The sequence below is a fragment of the Bufo gargarizans genome, chromosome 8, assembly GCF_014858855.1.
Source record: "Bufo gargarizans isolate SCDJY-AF-19 chromosome 8, ASM1485885v1, whole genome shotgun sequence".
NCBI lineage: Eukaryota > Metazoa > Chordata > Amphibia > Anura > Bufonidae > Bufo > Bufo gargarizans.
This window is the reverse complement of record NC_058087.1, coordinates 11104657-11122453: the sequence shown is the minus strand read 5'-3', so window position 1 is coordinate 11122453 and position 17797 is coordinate 11104657. Positions and strand designations below refer to the sequence as shown.

General features: G+C 43.4%; 1 protein-coding gene across 1 annotated transcript in view; it reads right to left on the bottom strand.

Moving 5' to 3' along the window:
- The window catches only part of ABCB11 (ATP binding cassette subfamily B member 11), a 142047-nt gene that overhangs the window by 26048 nt on the left and 98202 nt on the right, over positions 1–17797 (bottom strand). The window contains 5 exon segments of the mRNA XM_044303160.1: positions 479–640; positions 6736–6761; positions 6764–6839; positions 8893–9042; positions 13247–13391. Of these exon segments, the coding sequence (XP_044159095.1) occupies positions 479–640; positions 6736–6761; positions 6764–6839; positions 8893–9042; positions 13247–13391 (559 nt within the window).

The window sequence follows — 17797 nt, the reverse complement described above, 5'->3', positions numbered from 1 at the left end:
CCCCTAAACAAAGAATATGGGATACGTTTCCAACCATGGGAGGCCCCTGATGGTCTCAAGAATAGGACCAGTGCGCTGCTGCTCCATTCAGCTCTATGGCGCTACTAGAGATAGCCAAGCATGTCTGCCACTCCATTCAAATGGGCAGCGTGGGCCCCCTTTCTCGAGATTGGTGGGTGCCCCAGCAGTCAGACCCCTGCTGGTCAAACACTTATGCCGTATTCTGTGAATAGGGGATAAGTTGCCTTAATGGAAGAGCCTTTTAAGGAGGTGGTGCATGAGCCAGGTTTTCTATGTATAGTATTCTTTGAAACTCTATGTCATGCTTCGCCCCTTTAGAGCCTTCCTTAGGCACGTCACATTGGATTAGTTTAGGCATTCTTTCAAACCGTATTCAAGTAACAGAAATCCTCATAGATTTACCAAGAAACTGCAAGAGCAGCAACGACAAAAGAAAAAAAACAGAGATTTACTGCACCCCTTGAACTTGAGACGCGTCAGTGGCAAGTCTGGTGGTCAGCGCTCCAGGACTGTTGTTAGCATCATCAAACCATCCAATTTCTTGACCAAGCATAGCCTGAAAACCGGTTCTCCTTAGTCTCCGGGTCAGAAGCTCTCCAGATTTGGCAAAAGCAAATCCCTAGAAATAATCATGGAGTTACTGTATACTGTATACTTATGATCATATTAAAGAGAATCCGAGAGAAGATACGAGCGGCACTTCTGCTTCCAGCGGTGCGGTGCGCGTGTCCAGGGAAGAAGATCCACAGATAATGATATAGTAAGGACCGGCACTCGCTATTGGTAGTGATATCAAATAAATTTAATGGTCACATACAAATGGTAAATGTGACGCGTTTCGACTATTAGAAGCCTTTGTCAAACATACTGTGTACAAAAATCAAACAATTTAAATAGCCCGCGATGGAGCCGGAAATGACGTCAGGTTGCCATGACAACATTGTAAACAAAGGACACAACAGTGCAGAACTGATGATGGAGCAAGTGGATGAGCAGGTAACAATGATTGCTTAACAGGGGCACCATTTTTAGCAGTGCTGCATACTGTAGAACATAATTAACAAAGATATAATATGATATACTTAATGTTGGATGCTGTGGCTAACTGTTTAAGGAAAAAAAGGGGTGGAAAAAACACAATTAAATTATCGGTGCACCATGCTTTATACTGCCACATTTTGCTAAAATATATGAAAAATTCAAGATATTCTATACAGTTATACTGCTAGTTATATGGTGAACTTACGCCCTGATTAAGCAGTTAGTAACATGGATGTAGTCAAGTTCTCTGTGGAGAAAAGAAAGAAGGAACCAGTTGAGAAAAATTGCTATGCACTGTAGTTTACAAAAGCTGTTTAAATCATAATCTCGATTTAATCCCTTAGGTTCTAGGGTTTGGAGGCGGTGAATCCAATACGCTTCTCTTTTTTTGAGCATTTTACACCTGTCACCTCCTCTCCGGGGTAGTGATACGTGCTCTATGATCTGGAAGCGCAGTTGGGAAATGGCATGTCGGTGTTCCTCAAAATGATGTGGGATTGGTAGTAGTAAGTTTTTCTTTCTAATAGTAGATTTGTGTTTGCAGAATCGATCTTTCATCCTCATGGAGGTCTCACCGACATACACAAGACCGCAGGGACACTTCAAGAGATAGATCACGAAGTTACTGTTGCAGGTAAAAAAGCCATTTATTTTAAATTTTTCCCCTGTGTATGGATGGGTGAAGTGTTCTCCTTTAATGGCACTAGAGCAGTGTATACATTGAAGACATGGGAATGTCCCATTCTTGGGTGTTGAAAGGGTGGCCTGGCGTAGAGTATGTCTGTCACTGCCTACATCAGCCCTGACCAGGATGTCTCTAATGTTTTTGCACCTTTTGTAACAGATCATAGGAGGAGATTGAAATTCAGTGACATTGGGGTAAGCTCTGCTGAGGATACTCCAATGTTTGTTGAGAATGGTCCTACATTTATTGACCCAAGGGTGATATTTAACCACAAACGGTACTCGTGGCTTTTTAACATTAGTGGTGGTACTCTCTTTAGGTGGTTTCGCCTGTTGTGTATTCAGTAGATCTTGCGGATACCCTCTCTCACGAAATTTGTCCAACATCTCCTCCTGTCGTGTTGTTTTTATGTTGGTATCAGATACAATCCTATTCACTCTCTGTAATTGTGAATAGGGAAGGGATTTTTTGACTGCAGGAGGATGGTTACTTGTGAAGTGCAGCAGGCTGTTGCGGTCAGTATTTTTGGTGTATAAATCTGTATGTATCTGTCCCTTCTCATCTTTTATCACCCATGTGTCAAGGAAATTAATTTTGGACATGTCTGAGTGCATTGTGAACTGCAGTTCCTTCCAGACTGAGTTGATGTACTGCATGAATTGTTCGAGGGTTCGAATGTCGCCCCGCCATACGCAAAATATGTCATCGATAAATCGTCTCCAAAAAATGCAGTGGTCCTTGTATAGAGTGTCACCGTATATGTATTCTTTTTCAAACCATGACATATAACAATTTGCATAGGGCGGTGCGGCATTCGAACCCATCGCGGTTCCCCGCTGCTGGCGAAAAAATGTATCCTGAAATAGGAAATAGTTCTCATGCAGTATTATAGTGAGCAAACTCAGAAAAAAATTTTTTCACTATCATTGTAGGTAGACAATGCTAGTAGCCACTCTACTGCTCTAATGCCTTTCTGGTGTTCAATAGATGTATAGAGGCTACATACGTCAAATGTAGCCAATATATCACTTTCCTTGAGTTGGAGGTCACGTATCTGTCTGAGGAAATCATTAGTGTCAAGAAGATATGATGGTGCCTCTTTGGTCAGTGGAGTCAGTGCTTTCTCTAGAATGATGGCTGGGGCTGATAAGATGGAGTCTGTGAGTGCCACAATGGGACGTCCTGGGGGGCTGGTGAGAGATTTGTGTACCTTTGGCAATGTATAGAATACAGGTGTAATGGGGTGTTGATGTATAATGTATTCCCCCATTTTACGTCAATGGTATTGTTGCTAATGTATTCATTAGTGATTGCCTCCAATTTAGCTTTGATGGTGTATACGGGGTCAGAGGGCAGTGATTGATATGTGTCAATATTGGATAATTGTTGCAAAATCTCCCCCACATAATACTCCCTATCCAGCACGACCAGGGCTCCCCCTTTGTCTGCAGGTTTCACTATGATGGATTTATCATCCAACAATTGTGTAAGTGCATCCCTTTCTAGGGTAGATAATTTTTGTGACATGTGATATTCCCCTGTCCGGAGGCCATGCATCTTTACATTTATATCTCTGGTACAACGTGATATCTATGTAAAGATGCATGGCCTCCGGACAGGGGAATATCACATGTCACAAAAATTATCTACCCTAGAAAGGGATGCACTTACACAATTGTTGGATGATAAATCCATCATAGTGAAACCTGCAGACAAAGGGGGAGCCCTGGTCGTGCTGGATAGGGAGTATTATGTGGGGGAGATTTTGCAACAATTATCTAATATTGACACATATCAATCACTGCCCTCTGACCCCGTATACACCATCAAAGCTAAATTGGAGGCAATCACTAATGAATACATCAGCAACAATACCATTGATGTGAAAATGGGGGAATACATTATACATCAACACCCCATCACACCTGTGTTCTATACATTGCCGAAGGTACATAAATCCCTCACCAGCCCCCCAGGACGTCCCATTGTGGCACTCACAGACTCCATCTTATCAGCCCCAGCCATCATTCTAGAGAAAGCACTGACTCCACTGACCAAAGAGGCACCATCATATCTTCTTGACACTAATGATTTCCTCAGACAGATACGTGACCTCCAACTCAGGGAAAGTGATATATTGGCTACATTTGATGTATGTAGCCTCTATACATCTATTGAACACCAGAAAGGCATTAGAGCAGTAGAGTGGCTATTAGCATTGTCTACCTACAATGATAGTGAGAACATTTTTTTCCTGAGTTTGCTCACTATAATACTGCATGAGAACTATTTCCTATTTCAGGATACATTTTTTCGCCAGCAGCGGGGAACCGCGATGGGTTCGAATGCCGCACCGCCCTATGCAAATTGTTATATGTCATGGTTTGAAAAAGAATACATATACGGTGACCCTCTATACAAGGACCACTGCATTTTCTGGAGAAGATTTATCGATGACGTATTTTGCGTATGGCGGGGCGACATTCGAACCCTCGAACAATTCATGCAGTACATCAACTCAGTCTGGAAGGAACTGCAGTTCACAATGCACTCAGACATGTCCAAAATTAATTTTCTTGACAGATGGGTGATAAAAGATGAGAAGGGACAGATACATACAGATTTATACACCAAAAATACTGACCGCAACAGCCTGCTGCACTTTACAAGTAACCATCCTCCTGCAGTCAAAAAATCCCTTCCCTATTCACAACTACAGAGAGTGAATAGGATTGTATCTGACACCAACATAAAAACAACACGACAGGAGGAGATGTTGGACAAATTTCGTGACAGAGGGTATCCGCAAGATCTACTGAATACACAACAGGCGAAACCACCTAAAGAGAGTACCACCACTAATGTTAAAAAGCCACGAGTACCGTTTGTGGTTAAATACCACCCTTGGGTCAATAAATGTAGGACCATTCTCAACAAACATTGGAGTATCCTCAGCAGAGCTTACCCCAATGTCACTGAATTTCAATCTCCACCTATGATCTGTTATAAAAGGTGCAAAAACATTAGAGACATCCTGGTCAGGGCTGATGTAGGTAGTGACAGACATACTCTACGCCAGGCCACCCTTTCAACACCCAAGAATGGGACATTCCCATGCCTTCAATGTATACACTGCTCTAGTGCCATTAAAGGAGAACACTTCACCCATCCATACACAGGGGAAAAATTTAAAATAAATGGCTTTTTTACCTGCAACAGTAACTTCGTGATCTATCTCTTGAAGTGTCCCTGTGGTCTTGTGTATGTCGGTGAGACCTCCATGAGGATGAAAGATCGATTCTGCAAACACAAATCTACCATCAGAAAGAAAAACTTACTACTACCAATCCCACATCATTTTGAGGAACACCGACATGCCATTTCCCAACTACGCTTCCAGATCATAGAGCACGTATCACTACCCCGGAGAGGAGGTGACAGGTGTAAAATGCTCAAAAAAAGAGAAGCGTACTGGATTCACCGCCTCCAAACCCTAGAACCTAAGGGATTAAATCGAGATTATGATTTAAACAGCTTCTTGTAAACTACAGTGCATTGCAATTTTTCTCAACTGGTTCCTTCTTTCTTTTCTCCACAGAGAACTTGACTCCATCCATGTTACTAACTGCTTAATCAGGGCGTAAGTTCACCATATAATAGCAGTACTACTGTATACAATATCTTGCATTTTTTCATAAATTTTAGCAAAATGTGGCAGTATAAAGCATGGTGCACCGATAATTTAATTGTGTTTTTTCCACCCCTTTTTTTTCCTTAAACAGTTAGCCACAGCATTCAACATTAAGTATATCATATTATATCTTTGTTAATTATGTTCTACAGTATGCAGCACTGCTAAAAATGGTGCCCCTGTTAAGCAATCATTGTTACCTGCTCATCCACTTGCTCCATCATCAGTTCTGCACTGTTGTGTCCTTTGTTTACAATGTTGTCATGGCAACCTGACGTCATTTCCGGCTCCATCGCGGGCTATTTAAATTGTTTGATTGTTGTACACAGTATGTTTGACAAAGGCTTCTAATAGCCGAAACGCGTCACATTTACCATTTGTATGTGACCATTAAATTTATTTGATATCACTACCAATAGCGAGTTCCGGTCCTTACTATATCATATTAAAGAGGAGTCAGTAGAAGCGAACACAGTGTCAATTTCCATTGACGTCCCAACCTCTCCCCCCACCCCCTCCAATCCTGAAAATGAACTGCATAGACTTTCTATGTTTTCCTCATTTTTGCACGGGTGTTCTCCAGGTTCTTCAGTTTCCTCCCACACCATACTAATAGTCCTTTAACACAAGTATTCCTGATAATTTACTGGGCATTGAGCAGAGTGGAGAACTGCATTTGAATGCATCAAATATCCACTCTACATGGGGACTTGCAGTCGACCCTGTAGTCGCTCATCCCTCTACAGATTCATTGCTTCTGGGCAGCAGATCCCTGTTTACCCAAGACAATATGCTGCCCAGAAATGATGATTTTGAGTGCCGGCCAAAAGATACAATCATCGAACGGAGGAGCATTTGCTCATTTATTGGGTAATTGGTGGCACATTTAAACAGGGCAATTATCAGGAGCAAGCATTATATGAATGCTCATTACTGATAACTGTCCCTATGATCGGTCCCAGCAAAAGGAACTTTAAAGATGAATTGGCTTCCTGTGAATGCTCAAGTGTGTGTCTAGGGCCACTTGGTCAGTATTTGATCAGTGTATTTCATGAGTATTTATAAGGCAAAACAAGTAGTGGGTCCAAAATACAAAGAGGCACAAATCTTTACATAGTTTTTCTCTGTACAAACACTGATGCAAACTACTGATCAAATACTGACCATGTGAAAGTGGCCTTAGGTAGGGAAATTACGCTGTGGACAGGAACTGATGTGAATGGTGAAAATCTCTGTACATTGCTGTAGAATATGTAAGGGCTATATAAACAGCAGCAATACTTTATTATAGCCTCACCTGTAAAAACTGAGTAACAAATGACCACTGCTAATTATAACAAACAGAACGCAGATTCCATTGATCTCTTTAGTTTGCTGAGCTTCATCCGGCAGAGAAAAAGTCTGAAACACAAACAAAGCAAACAGATGAAATGTGTTGCATTGGATATAAGTATGCTGAGTGCATGCTTGTATCCCAAAGGCTGAGTATGCCATTATAGGGTTAAGGCCCTGGCTCCTTAAGGATAGTTGCTGGGTGTGGGCTGGTTCAAACCCTTGGGGGCTAGGAATTGCAGCTAGATGCCTGCAGCCATCAGCCGAAGATTAAGCAGAGAATCTGGTGCCTTTGAGAAGCAGTTGATAGGAATACACTTACCCTGTGAGCTATGTCAGACAAATAGTGGACAAAAACCAGTGCCAACCCCTGAGAAAAGGAAGCTTTGAACTTTGCAGATGGTTGAGGGCCATTTTAAAGGGACAGTGCATGGACAAGATGGACAATATGTATTTGAGGCTGTGGACTTCTCTGCATTTGGTTAAGGAAAAGCTTCAGATGCCCTGTCATATTTCTGAAGCAGACTGGCCTTTTGTTAAAGACTGCACCTGGCAGTTTGGCATTTTAGCATTATTTTGGAAGTGAGAATGAATTGTGAGAAAGGCTTTTGACCCCTTTGCTAGTTTGGGAAGTTTGATTGAATTAATTGTAGAGACTCAGAGAATCATTCATGGTATGGCTCAGACCCCTGTATACAACTTTGAGACAACTATGCCTGTAATCTGGAGTGACTGGCCACTTTTGCAAGTACAGTACCTTTGTATGTCATCTTCCTTAAATTGCCTTAGTAACAGTACCAGTACAGTGAGCTTGTTACCCCAAATCCAGCCTCATCATTACCTTGCACTATTACTCTGCACCTTCACTCCTCCCCAGTATCTGCTTTTTGTCCCAAAATCCACTAACACCACCAAGGGCTCCTCAACTACCATCCATCACTGCACTGCCTAGGTAATGCCAGAGTGAGAGCTGCTACTGCAGTGTCCCACTTATATGGGCATAGGTGGTCCCCTTAAATTGTCTGTATATGTATTCAATGTATTGTAATTCCTAAGCTCAGGCTGGCATTGTCATTACATCTATTCGCCCCTAGGTGGTGCTGGCGCCACATATTATATATAGCTTGGGGTTTGCTAATAAAGTTAGTTCAAGAGGAGTACTGTAGGAAGCAGAGAGGAGAAGGAAGTTTATAGAGGAGGAGAGCCGGCTCAGTCTAAGATGTAGCTGTCTTTCTTTCCTCCGGGCCCTGATCAAGCCTGGAAAGGACAGACCAAGTAGTCACAGCAGCCCAGCACAGACAAGTGAGTCTATATACGAATATAGAGAAAGTCTAGTGTAGATAAGATCTGAGCCTAACCAAGGGACTTCACAAGCACCAGTGACCGGGAGGAACTTAAAGGTAACTGGATGATTAAAGGCCATAATTATCCTTTTTCACTAAATGCCTTCCGGAACATAGTGAACCTGAATATTTCAGGAGAGCATCCTGCATCAAATAATGTAGCAGAGAGTTTGCCTGCCACGAGGGAGAATGCCCTTATTGGATAACATTTGCACCTTATGGTGCTGGCGTCACGAAACAACACAGGGGCCCAGCCACCAAAGCACCTTAAATACCCATTACCATCAAGGGCACCTCAACCACCATCTGGCTGGTGTTCCCTGCAATAGAGAGTGCCCTGGAGGATTTAGTGCCATCTTCCCCATCACTGCACACCGGCCCAGGGAGGCTCTGCTAACCGTGAGTAGATGAACTACTACCCCCATCGGCCCACTGTGCCTCACGTGTTGCCCCTGTGGTCCGATCCGCTGCACTACCATGACTACTATTACTCCTATTCTTGCCTCCATGACTACTCCTGTCCTTACCCTATCCCCTCATGGGTCAATGCAAGTGCATGGATTTCTGCAAGACCAATGCACCTTCAAAATTTCTGCAATAAATCTGCAGTGTGGGAATATACTCTTAAGGATCCTTAGATCCATTTGATATCTTTGAGCTATTGTCAGAAATGCCCCCTTTGTAAAGAAATTTTCATAATTGACTCCAAATGAGCTCTGCTTGATTTCCAGTGTGGAATCACTTGTGGTGAGATTATTTGGTTTAGGGTCATTACTTACCCCAAGTATCTGACTAAACAGAAGAGCATAAAGTGGAGTAAGGGTTCCATTAATGGCTGCTCCTATAGATCCTAAAACAAGGTATGGCCATTCCGTAGCATTGTACTTCAGTATCCTCATAATTACATTCCTCTCTTTCGTCTTCTTTTTCTGGTAATCATAAGGTTACAATCACAAGGTTATTAGTCTAAGCAGCTAACATTGAAAGGTAGCTTCAGGTGACTTTCCATGTGAAATTTCATGTGTAAAATCTGCAGAGTAATTCCATCACCATCATTTCATATTCCTTTCTTAAAATAAATAATAAAAAAATATCAAGAAAATAATGCTTTTCTTATTGTATGACACATATTTCCAAGGATAATAATGTACATTTAAAAAACGGAGGTCTCTACATTGCCACCTGTTGGTCATAACTGGTACTTCTAAAACACTGAAAAGTAGATGTATTTGATTTATAAAATAATACTTGCTACACAGAAAATGTCCTTACCAAGGAGCATACACTGAGTTATGTAATATTTAATTGCACCATGATAATGTACTATTTTATCACTGGCTCACCCTAGCCAGAGGTGAGAGAAGCATTTGCCAGTTTTTAAAGGGATCACCAGACAGATCTCTCTAATGAAGATGATCATAGTATTTGTGCTTTAATACTTCTGACTGGCTCCAGTCCCAGGATGTCATGTTCCGACACATGAAAAAGCACAGCTTAAAGGCATCTTAATTGCCATACAGATGGTGAGCACTTTTGAACAGCTCCCAAAACAGGATGAGGAAACGCCATGGCCATCTTATAGAAGCTCTTCAGAAAACTGACAGGACCAGTGTTTGCTCTATGTTGATCAGATTTTATATATTTTTTACACCTGGTTTTGAATTGACATGTAACCAGATCAGGGCCATCTTTAACGCGGGGCAAAGGGCAGTTGCCCCAGGTCCAGTTGCTCCTGGGGGGCCCCAAGACAGCTCTGTGACGGTGTCGTCGCGTTAAAGACGGCCCTGTCCTTGCCTAGGCACATGTGGCAGGTAATTGGGAGGGTATGCCAGGGTAACGTTCTGCACATTGTGTGCCATGCTCAGGACTCCTGTGCCCTGTCCTCACTAGGGCAGCTCACTTTCTTCCGTAGCCCCTGGTATACAAAGCGCAGATACAGGTCGCGGCAGAGGCCAAACTCCTGCAGGCTGCAGAACACGCTTCAGGGACTGGTGCTGGAATGGCGGGCTTCATTCACATATTTTATTCACATATAGATGGGGAGAGCCTCGTGTGCGGCTAGTTCTCATGAGTAAAATGTGTCTAGACTCATTGTACCTTACACTGGGATGGCTATGTTGCTGCAAATTATAACATCTTAATCATATATGCATACTGGGATATACATTCCCCACTTATTTAACTGGCCCTCAAATGATCTATTTTTTTCTTATATGTATCCTATGTCAATCAGTGAGTGACTATACATTATAGTAAGGTCGCTAGGCATAGGTAAGAAGTGACTGGCAGAGGGGCATGTCCGTGTTTCGCTCTGTAAACAAAGGATCTGCAAAATACGGATACCGTCTGTGTGAATTCCGCAAGTATAGGACACGTTTTAGAATTTGTGGAATGGCCACTCGGATCCACATAAAATCCGGATGTGTGCATGGCCCTATAGAAATCAATGGGTCAGTGTGCTAGCCTCAAACAATGCGGGTTAGGGTCCATTCACACGTCCGTAAGTGTTTTGCGATCCGCAAACTGTGAATAGGACATGCTCTTTTTTTGCTGGAAAGCTGAACGGAACACATGTGATGTCCGTATCTTTTGCAGTCCCATTGAAATGAACGGGTCCACATCCGTTCTGCAAAATTGCAGAACGAATGTGGACCCGTAACTGCGGACATGTGAATGGACCCTAATACACAAAAACTACAGTCGTGTGCATGAGGACCGGCAGGTCGACTGAGCGGCCAAATAATCAGCGCAGCTGCATCCCCTTACAAACAGGCAAGAAGTTGTTTCAGAGGCACTGGGGGTCATTTACAAAGACTGGCTTTTTTGGCTGGTCTTTGATTCCTGGCTGCATTGCCGAAGAACTCATTATGCCAGCCGCTGTAATCTTTGCGGTCTTCTTCCAGGACACATGCTCCAGAGCTCCTCCAGCTATATATGTGTCATCCACAGATCTCCTCCATAACAGTGTCATCCACAGATTCCCCCATAACAGTGTCATCCACAGATGCCCCCATAACAGTGCATCATCCACAGATGCCCCCATAACAATGCATCATCCACAGATGCCCCCATAACAGTGCATCATCCACAGATGCCCCATAACAGTGCGTCATCCACAGATGCCCCCATAACAGTGCGTCATCCACAGATGTCCCCATAACAGTGTCATCCACAGTTGCTCCCCATAACAGTGCGTCATCCACAGTTGCCCCATAACAGTGCATCTCCACAGATCCCCATAACAGTGCATTATCCACAGTTGCCCCCATAACAGTGCGTCATCCACAGATCCTCCATAACAGTGTGTAATCCACAGATCCCCCATAACAGTGTGTCATCCACAGATGCCCCCATAATAGTGTCATCCACAGATCCCCATAACAGTGTCATCCACAGATGCCCCCATAACAGTGTCATCCACAGATCCCCCATAACAGTACATCATCCACAGATCCTCCATAACAGTGTCATCCACATATCCCCCATCAGGGAAATCTTTAACGTGGGGCAAAGAGGGCAGCTGTCTCTTAAGCCCCGCTGTCACAGTTGGGAGTGGGGCAAACCCCCCACCGTACAATGTAAAAGGAATAGGGGTAGCAGCTTGACCAGGCTGCCAAGAAAAGGGAGCTGGTCACCTCCTATAGCATCCCTAAATCTGGCCCTGTTCTCCTAACTGTATGAGCCGACCTTTAAGGTAGGAGGGCCCATACACTGGAACCTCAGAACACTTAAATTCCTGAATATCCCTGAGGTTAGGAGACAGGGACAAGAGACAACCAGGTTCATCCAAGACACGGATGTACCAGAGTCTCCACAGGCCTAGCTGCAGGGAAAAGTGGACGACTGAATACAGCAACAGAGTCGGCAGGCAAGAACACCAGAAAAACACTTACCTGCCGCAGCCACCAGGACTGGAACCGTGCATAAGTACAGGTGCCCACACAACAAATAGGACACCGTACAAACAACACCACACACCAGAATCCAGCACACCTGATACTGCCTGGGCCCCATACAGCAAGGTGCACAGCAGCCCCAGGCAGCACTGCATCCAGATTTATGGTTTACCCCCCTGGGAAACAAGCCCCCTTCCGGGGGTATCAACATACCGGGTGACGAATAGCATACATGCAGGGACCAACACCAACAACAGCCCAGACATGTAACAACCAACAAAACGCTTCACATACCCAGAACATAAACCCACACCACACAACAAGTGAGGGTAAAGGTACATGGAGGCTACGTAAGGGAGGACAATTTATATTCCATAAGATGGCCCTCAAGGACTGGGCAGAAACACCCAGGCAAGGAGCAAAGCTCCAATCCCAAGCAAGGCTGTAGTACAACTGCCCCCAGCCAGCAAGCCACAGGTATATATCAAGCCCGTGGCCACACCCAGGAAACACCTTAATCCCCACTAGCAAGAAGATTAACCCCTTTCTCACCAAACAGCAGGGAGGCAAACCTAAAAGGGGAAGTGCTACATGCAAACTGCCAACAACACGTTGCCACAAGCAACGAGTCTGCACGGACAACCGTGTCACGGTCAAACACCAATATGACCGTGACACCTGCTGGTCACTCCCCACAAATTCAATGACATCGTCGTAAAATATCTTGCCTCTGCCCTGCCGGCTCCGTGTCCCGATCCTATACTTCACTATGCAAGCGGCATGGCTCGCATAGTAAAGGACTTACTTGCTTGCTCCTCCTTCCGACCTCCCCTGCCCTTTGCGTACGCCGCGCACCGTGACGTCACGCGGAGGCAATGTAATGCTAGGGTGAGCCGAGCTCCGGTTTCCTTCCTGAACTGCAGAGCGGTGCCCACTTCCAGCCTGAGCCCAGCTGCACAGAACACTGATCCTGAGCCGCTGGAGTCTTCAGAACTGTAAGTATTTACAGTAATTCACTGTAAGCTATATTATATATATTACTTGTTTTATGTGAGTAAGAGTGCTGGGTGGTTGGAGAAGGGGGGTGTTGTGTGTTGTGGTGGAGGGCGTGATTGCCTGCTAAGGTGTGGGAAGGTGGGATCCAGGGGGCCCAAGTAAATTCTTGCCCAGGGTCCAATCAATATTAAAGACGGCCCTGATCCAGGTATTGAAGTGCATGCAGTGATGTCATTGTTACCTTCTTTTGAGTCTGTGATTGATCAAGGTCCTCTGACTCATCTGTTTCATTTATTTGTAGACCAGGTGACCCATTTACAGTAGCAGACAGGGCATCTGGAAAAACATTAGAGAGCTGGGATTTGGAACGAAGACGAAGGGTGTTCCTGTAAAACATATATGGCACTAATAAGTGATATCATATATTTCTGATTACATTTAGGTTTAAGGTTGTCACATACCTTCTTAAAAAAAAAAAACTGTCTTTAGTAACAAAGAAACTTAAAACAAAGGGATGGGAGGAGGGGGATGGTGCTGCAGCTTCTCTGTCTCTGCCTGTGTACCAGACTGCTGTGAAAGAGAGAGGGGAGCAGCAGGGGAAGCAATCTGATTGTTCAGCGCACACAGCATGATAAGAGCTCAGCCATTCGGTTACATAATGAAAATATGCAGATTACACACTGATTTACTACATCAAACATACATCTACCTGTATTGACAGGTATCCTTTAATTTTCAGACTTACAATAAAACATGTAACTCAGACAAGACACGCAACAGAAGATTTAAAAAATAAAATTCTGATGTGTGTCCAAAAATGTGCTATAGTATGTACATATGTCTACCATGCATCATGTATAGCAGGGCTGATGCTGCAAAACTGTTTGCCTTTACAATATGGTATCTGCAGGACGGCAAGTAAAATATTGGGAATATCTTTTAGAGAGTTTTAAAGAAAAAAATAAGTATTTACACAACAAATTCAGCTCTATTACCTCTGCTTTTGAAGGGGACCTTTCACATTGAATGTGGTGTCTGAGCTGCATGCAGCATGTTGTAGAGCAGGTTAATATATAGTTTTAAAGGGAAAAGATTCAGTACAACTTGTATTTTTTCCATTTATATTCCTGCTCATTTTGGGCTTTGAAGTCCAGGGGCGGTCCTATCAGTGATTGACAGCCTTCCCTCTATGATTGTGTATACAGAGATAGCTGTCAATCACTGATAGGTAGGGATGAGCGAACTCGAACTGTATAGTTCGGGTTCGTACCGAATTTTGGGGTGTCCGTGACACGGACCCGAACCCGGACATTTTCGTAAAAGTCCGGGTTCGGGTTCGGTGTTCGTCGCTTTCTTCGCGCTTTTGTGACGCTTTCTTGGCGCTTTTTGAAAGGCTGCAAAGCAGCCAATCAACAAGCGTCATACTACTTGCCCCAAGAGGCCATCACAGCCATGCCTACTATTGGCATGGCTGTGATTGGCCAGAGCACCATGTGACCCAGCCTCTATTTAAGCTGGAGTCACATAGCGCCGCCCGTCACTCTGCTCTGATTAGCGTAGGGAGAGGTTGCGGCTGCGACAGTAGGGCGAGATTAGGCAGATTAACTCCTCCAAAGGACTTGATTAACTGATCGATCTGCAGCTGTGGATCATTGAGCTGCTGATCCTCAATTGCTCACTGTTTTTAGGCTGCCCAGACCGTTTGTCAGTCACATTTTTCTGGGGTGATCGGCGGCCATTTTGTGTCTTGTGGTGCGCCAGCACAAGCTGCGACCAAGTGCATTTAACCCTCAATGGTGCGTTTGTTTTTTGGCTAAAGCCTACATCAGGGTGAAGCTGTCACACCAAGTGCATTTAACCAGCAATAGTCTGTTTATTTTTTGGCCATATACTACATCAGGGGCAAGCTGCGCCCGTCACCAAGTGCATTTAACCCTCAGTAGTGTGGTTGGTCAAGCTATCACACCAAGTGCATTTAACCAGCAATAGTCTGTTCATTTTTTGGCCATATACTAAATCAGGGGCAAGCTGCGCCCGTCACCAAGTGCATTTAACCAGCAATAGTCTGTTCATTGTTTGGCCATATACTACATCAGGGGCAAGCTGCGCCCGTCACCAAGTGCATTTAACCCTCAGTAGTGTGGTTGGTCAAGCTGTGACACCAAATGCATTTAACCAGCAATAGTCTGTTCATTTTTTGGCCATATACTACATCAGGGGCAAGCTGCGCCCATCACCAAGTGCATTTAACCAGCAATAGTGTGGTTATTTTTTGGCCATATCCCAGTCTAATTCTGTCACTAAATCCATACCGGTCACCCAGCGCCTAAATACTAGGCCTCAAATTTATATCCCGCTAAATCTCTCGTTACCGCTGTCCTGTTGTGGCTGGGAAAGTTATTTAGTGTCCGTCAAAGCACATTTTTTGTTCTGGGTTGAAATACAATTCCCAATTTAGCAATTTAAAAATTTAGTGGTTTCTGCTGTATCAGAGCTATTTGAAATCTATCCCTAAAAGGGTATATAATATTCAAGGTGCACATAGGGTCATTCAGAATAACTTCACACACCCGCTACTGTGCATTTCCAAGTCTAATTCTGTCACTAAACCCATACCTGTCACCCAGCGCCTAAATACTAGGCCTCAAATTCATATCCAGCTAAATCTGTCGTTAGTGCTGTAGCTGGGCGAGTTATTTAGTGTCCGTTCAAGCACATTTCTTGTTCTGGGTTGAAATACAATTCCCAATTTAGCAATTTCATAATTTAGTGGTTTCTGCTATATCAGAGCTATTTGAAATCTATCCCTAAAAGGGTAGATCATATTGAAGGTGCACATAGGGACATTCAGAATAACTTCACACACCCGCTACTGTGCATTTCCAAGTCTAATTCTGTCACTAAACCCATACCTGTCACCCAGCGCCTAAATACTAGGCCTCAAATTTATATCCAGCTAAATCTGTCCTTAGTGCTGTAGCTGGGCGAGTTATTTAGTGTCCGTTCAAGCACATTTCTTGTTCTGGGTTGAAATACAATTCCCAATTTAGCAATTTCATAATTTAGTGGTTTCTGCTATATCAGAGCTATTTGAAATCTATCCCTAAAAGGGTAGATCATATTGAAGGTGCACATAGGGACATTCAGAATAACTTCACACACCCGCTACTGTGCATTTCCAAGTCTAATTCTGTCACTAAACCCATACCTGTCACCCAGCGCCTAAATACTAGGCCTCAAATTTATATCCAGCTAAATCTGTCCTTAGTGCTGTAGCTGGGCGAGTTATTTAGTGTCCGTTCAAGCACATTTCTTGTTCTGGGTTGAAATACAATTCCCAATTTAGCAATTTCATAATTTAGTGGTTTCTGCTATATCAGAGCTATTTGAAATCTATCCCTAAAAGGGTAGATCATATTGAAGGTGCACATAGGGACATTCAGAATAACTTCACACACCCGCTACTGTGCATTTCCAAGTCTAATTCTGTCACTAAACCCATACCTGTCACCCAGCGCCTAAATACTAGGCCTCAAATTTATATCCAGCTAAATCTGTCCTTAGTGCTGTAGCTGGGCGAGTTATTTAGTGTCCGTTCAAGCACATTTCTTGTTCTGGGTTGAAATACAATTCCCAATTTAGCAATTTCATAATTTAGTGGTTTCTGCTATATCAGAGCTATTTGAAATCTATCCCTAAAAGGGTAGATCATATTGAAGGTGCACATAGGGACATTCAGAATAACTTCACACACCCGCTACTGTGCATTTCCAAGTCTAATTCTGTCACTAAACCCATACCTGTCACCCAGCGCCTAAATACTAGGCCTCAAATTTATATCCAGCTAAATCTGTCCTTAGTGCTGTAGCTGGGCGAGTTATTTAGTGTCCGTTCAAGCACATTTCTTGTTCTGGGTTGAAATACAATTCCCAATTTAGCAATTTCATAATTTAGTGGTTTCTGCTATATCAGAGCTATTTGAAATCTATCCCTAAAAGGGTAGATCATATTGAAGGTGCACATAGGGACATTCAGAATAACTTCACACTCCCGTTACTGTGCATTTCCAAGTCTAATTCTGTCACTAAACCCATACCTGTCACCCAGCGCCTAAATACTAGGCCTCAAATTCATATCCAGCTAAATCTGTCCTTAGTGCTGTAGCTGGGCGAGTTATTTAGTGTCCGTTCAAGCACATTTCTTGTTCTGGGTTGAAATACAATTCCCAATTTAGCAATTTCATAATTTAGTGGTTTCTGCTATATCAGAGCTATTTGAAATCTATCCCTAAAAGGGTATATAATATTCAAGGTGCACATTGGGTCATTCAGAATAACTTCACACACACCCGCTACTGTGTATTTCTAAGTCTAATTCTGTCACTAAACCCATACCTGTCACCCAGCGCCTAAATACTAGGCCTCAAATTTATATCCAGCTAAATCTCTCGTTAACGCTGTCCTGTTGTGGCTGGGAAAGTTATTTAGTGTCCGTCAAAGCACATTTTTTGTTCTGGGTTGAAATACAATTCCCAATTTAACAATTTCATAATTTAGTGGTTTCTGCTATATCAGAGCTATTTGAAATCTATCCCTAAAAGGGTATATAATATTCAAGGTGCACATTGGGTCATTCAGAATAACTTCACACACACCCGCTACTGTGTATTTCCAAGTCTAATTCTGTCACTAAACCCATACCTGTCACCCAGCGCCTAAATACTAGGCCTCAAATTTATATCCTGCTAAATCTCTCGTTAACGCTGTCCTGTTGTGGCTGGGAAAGTTATTTA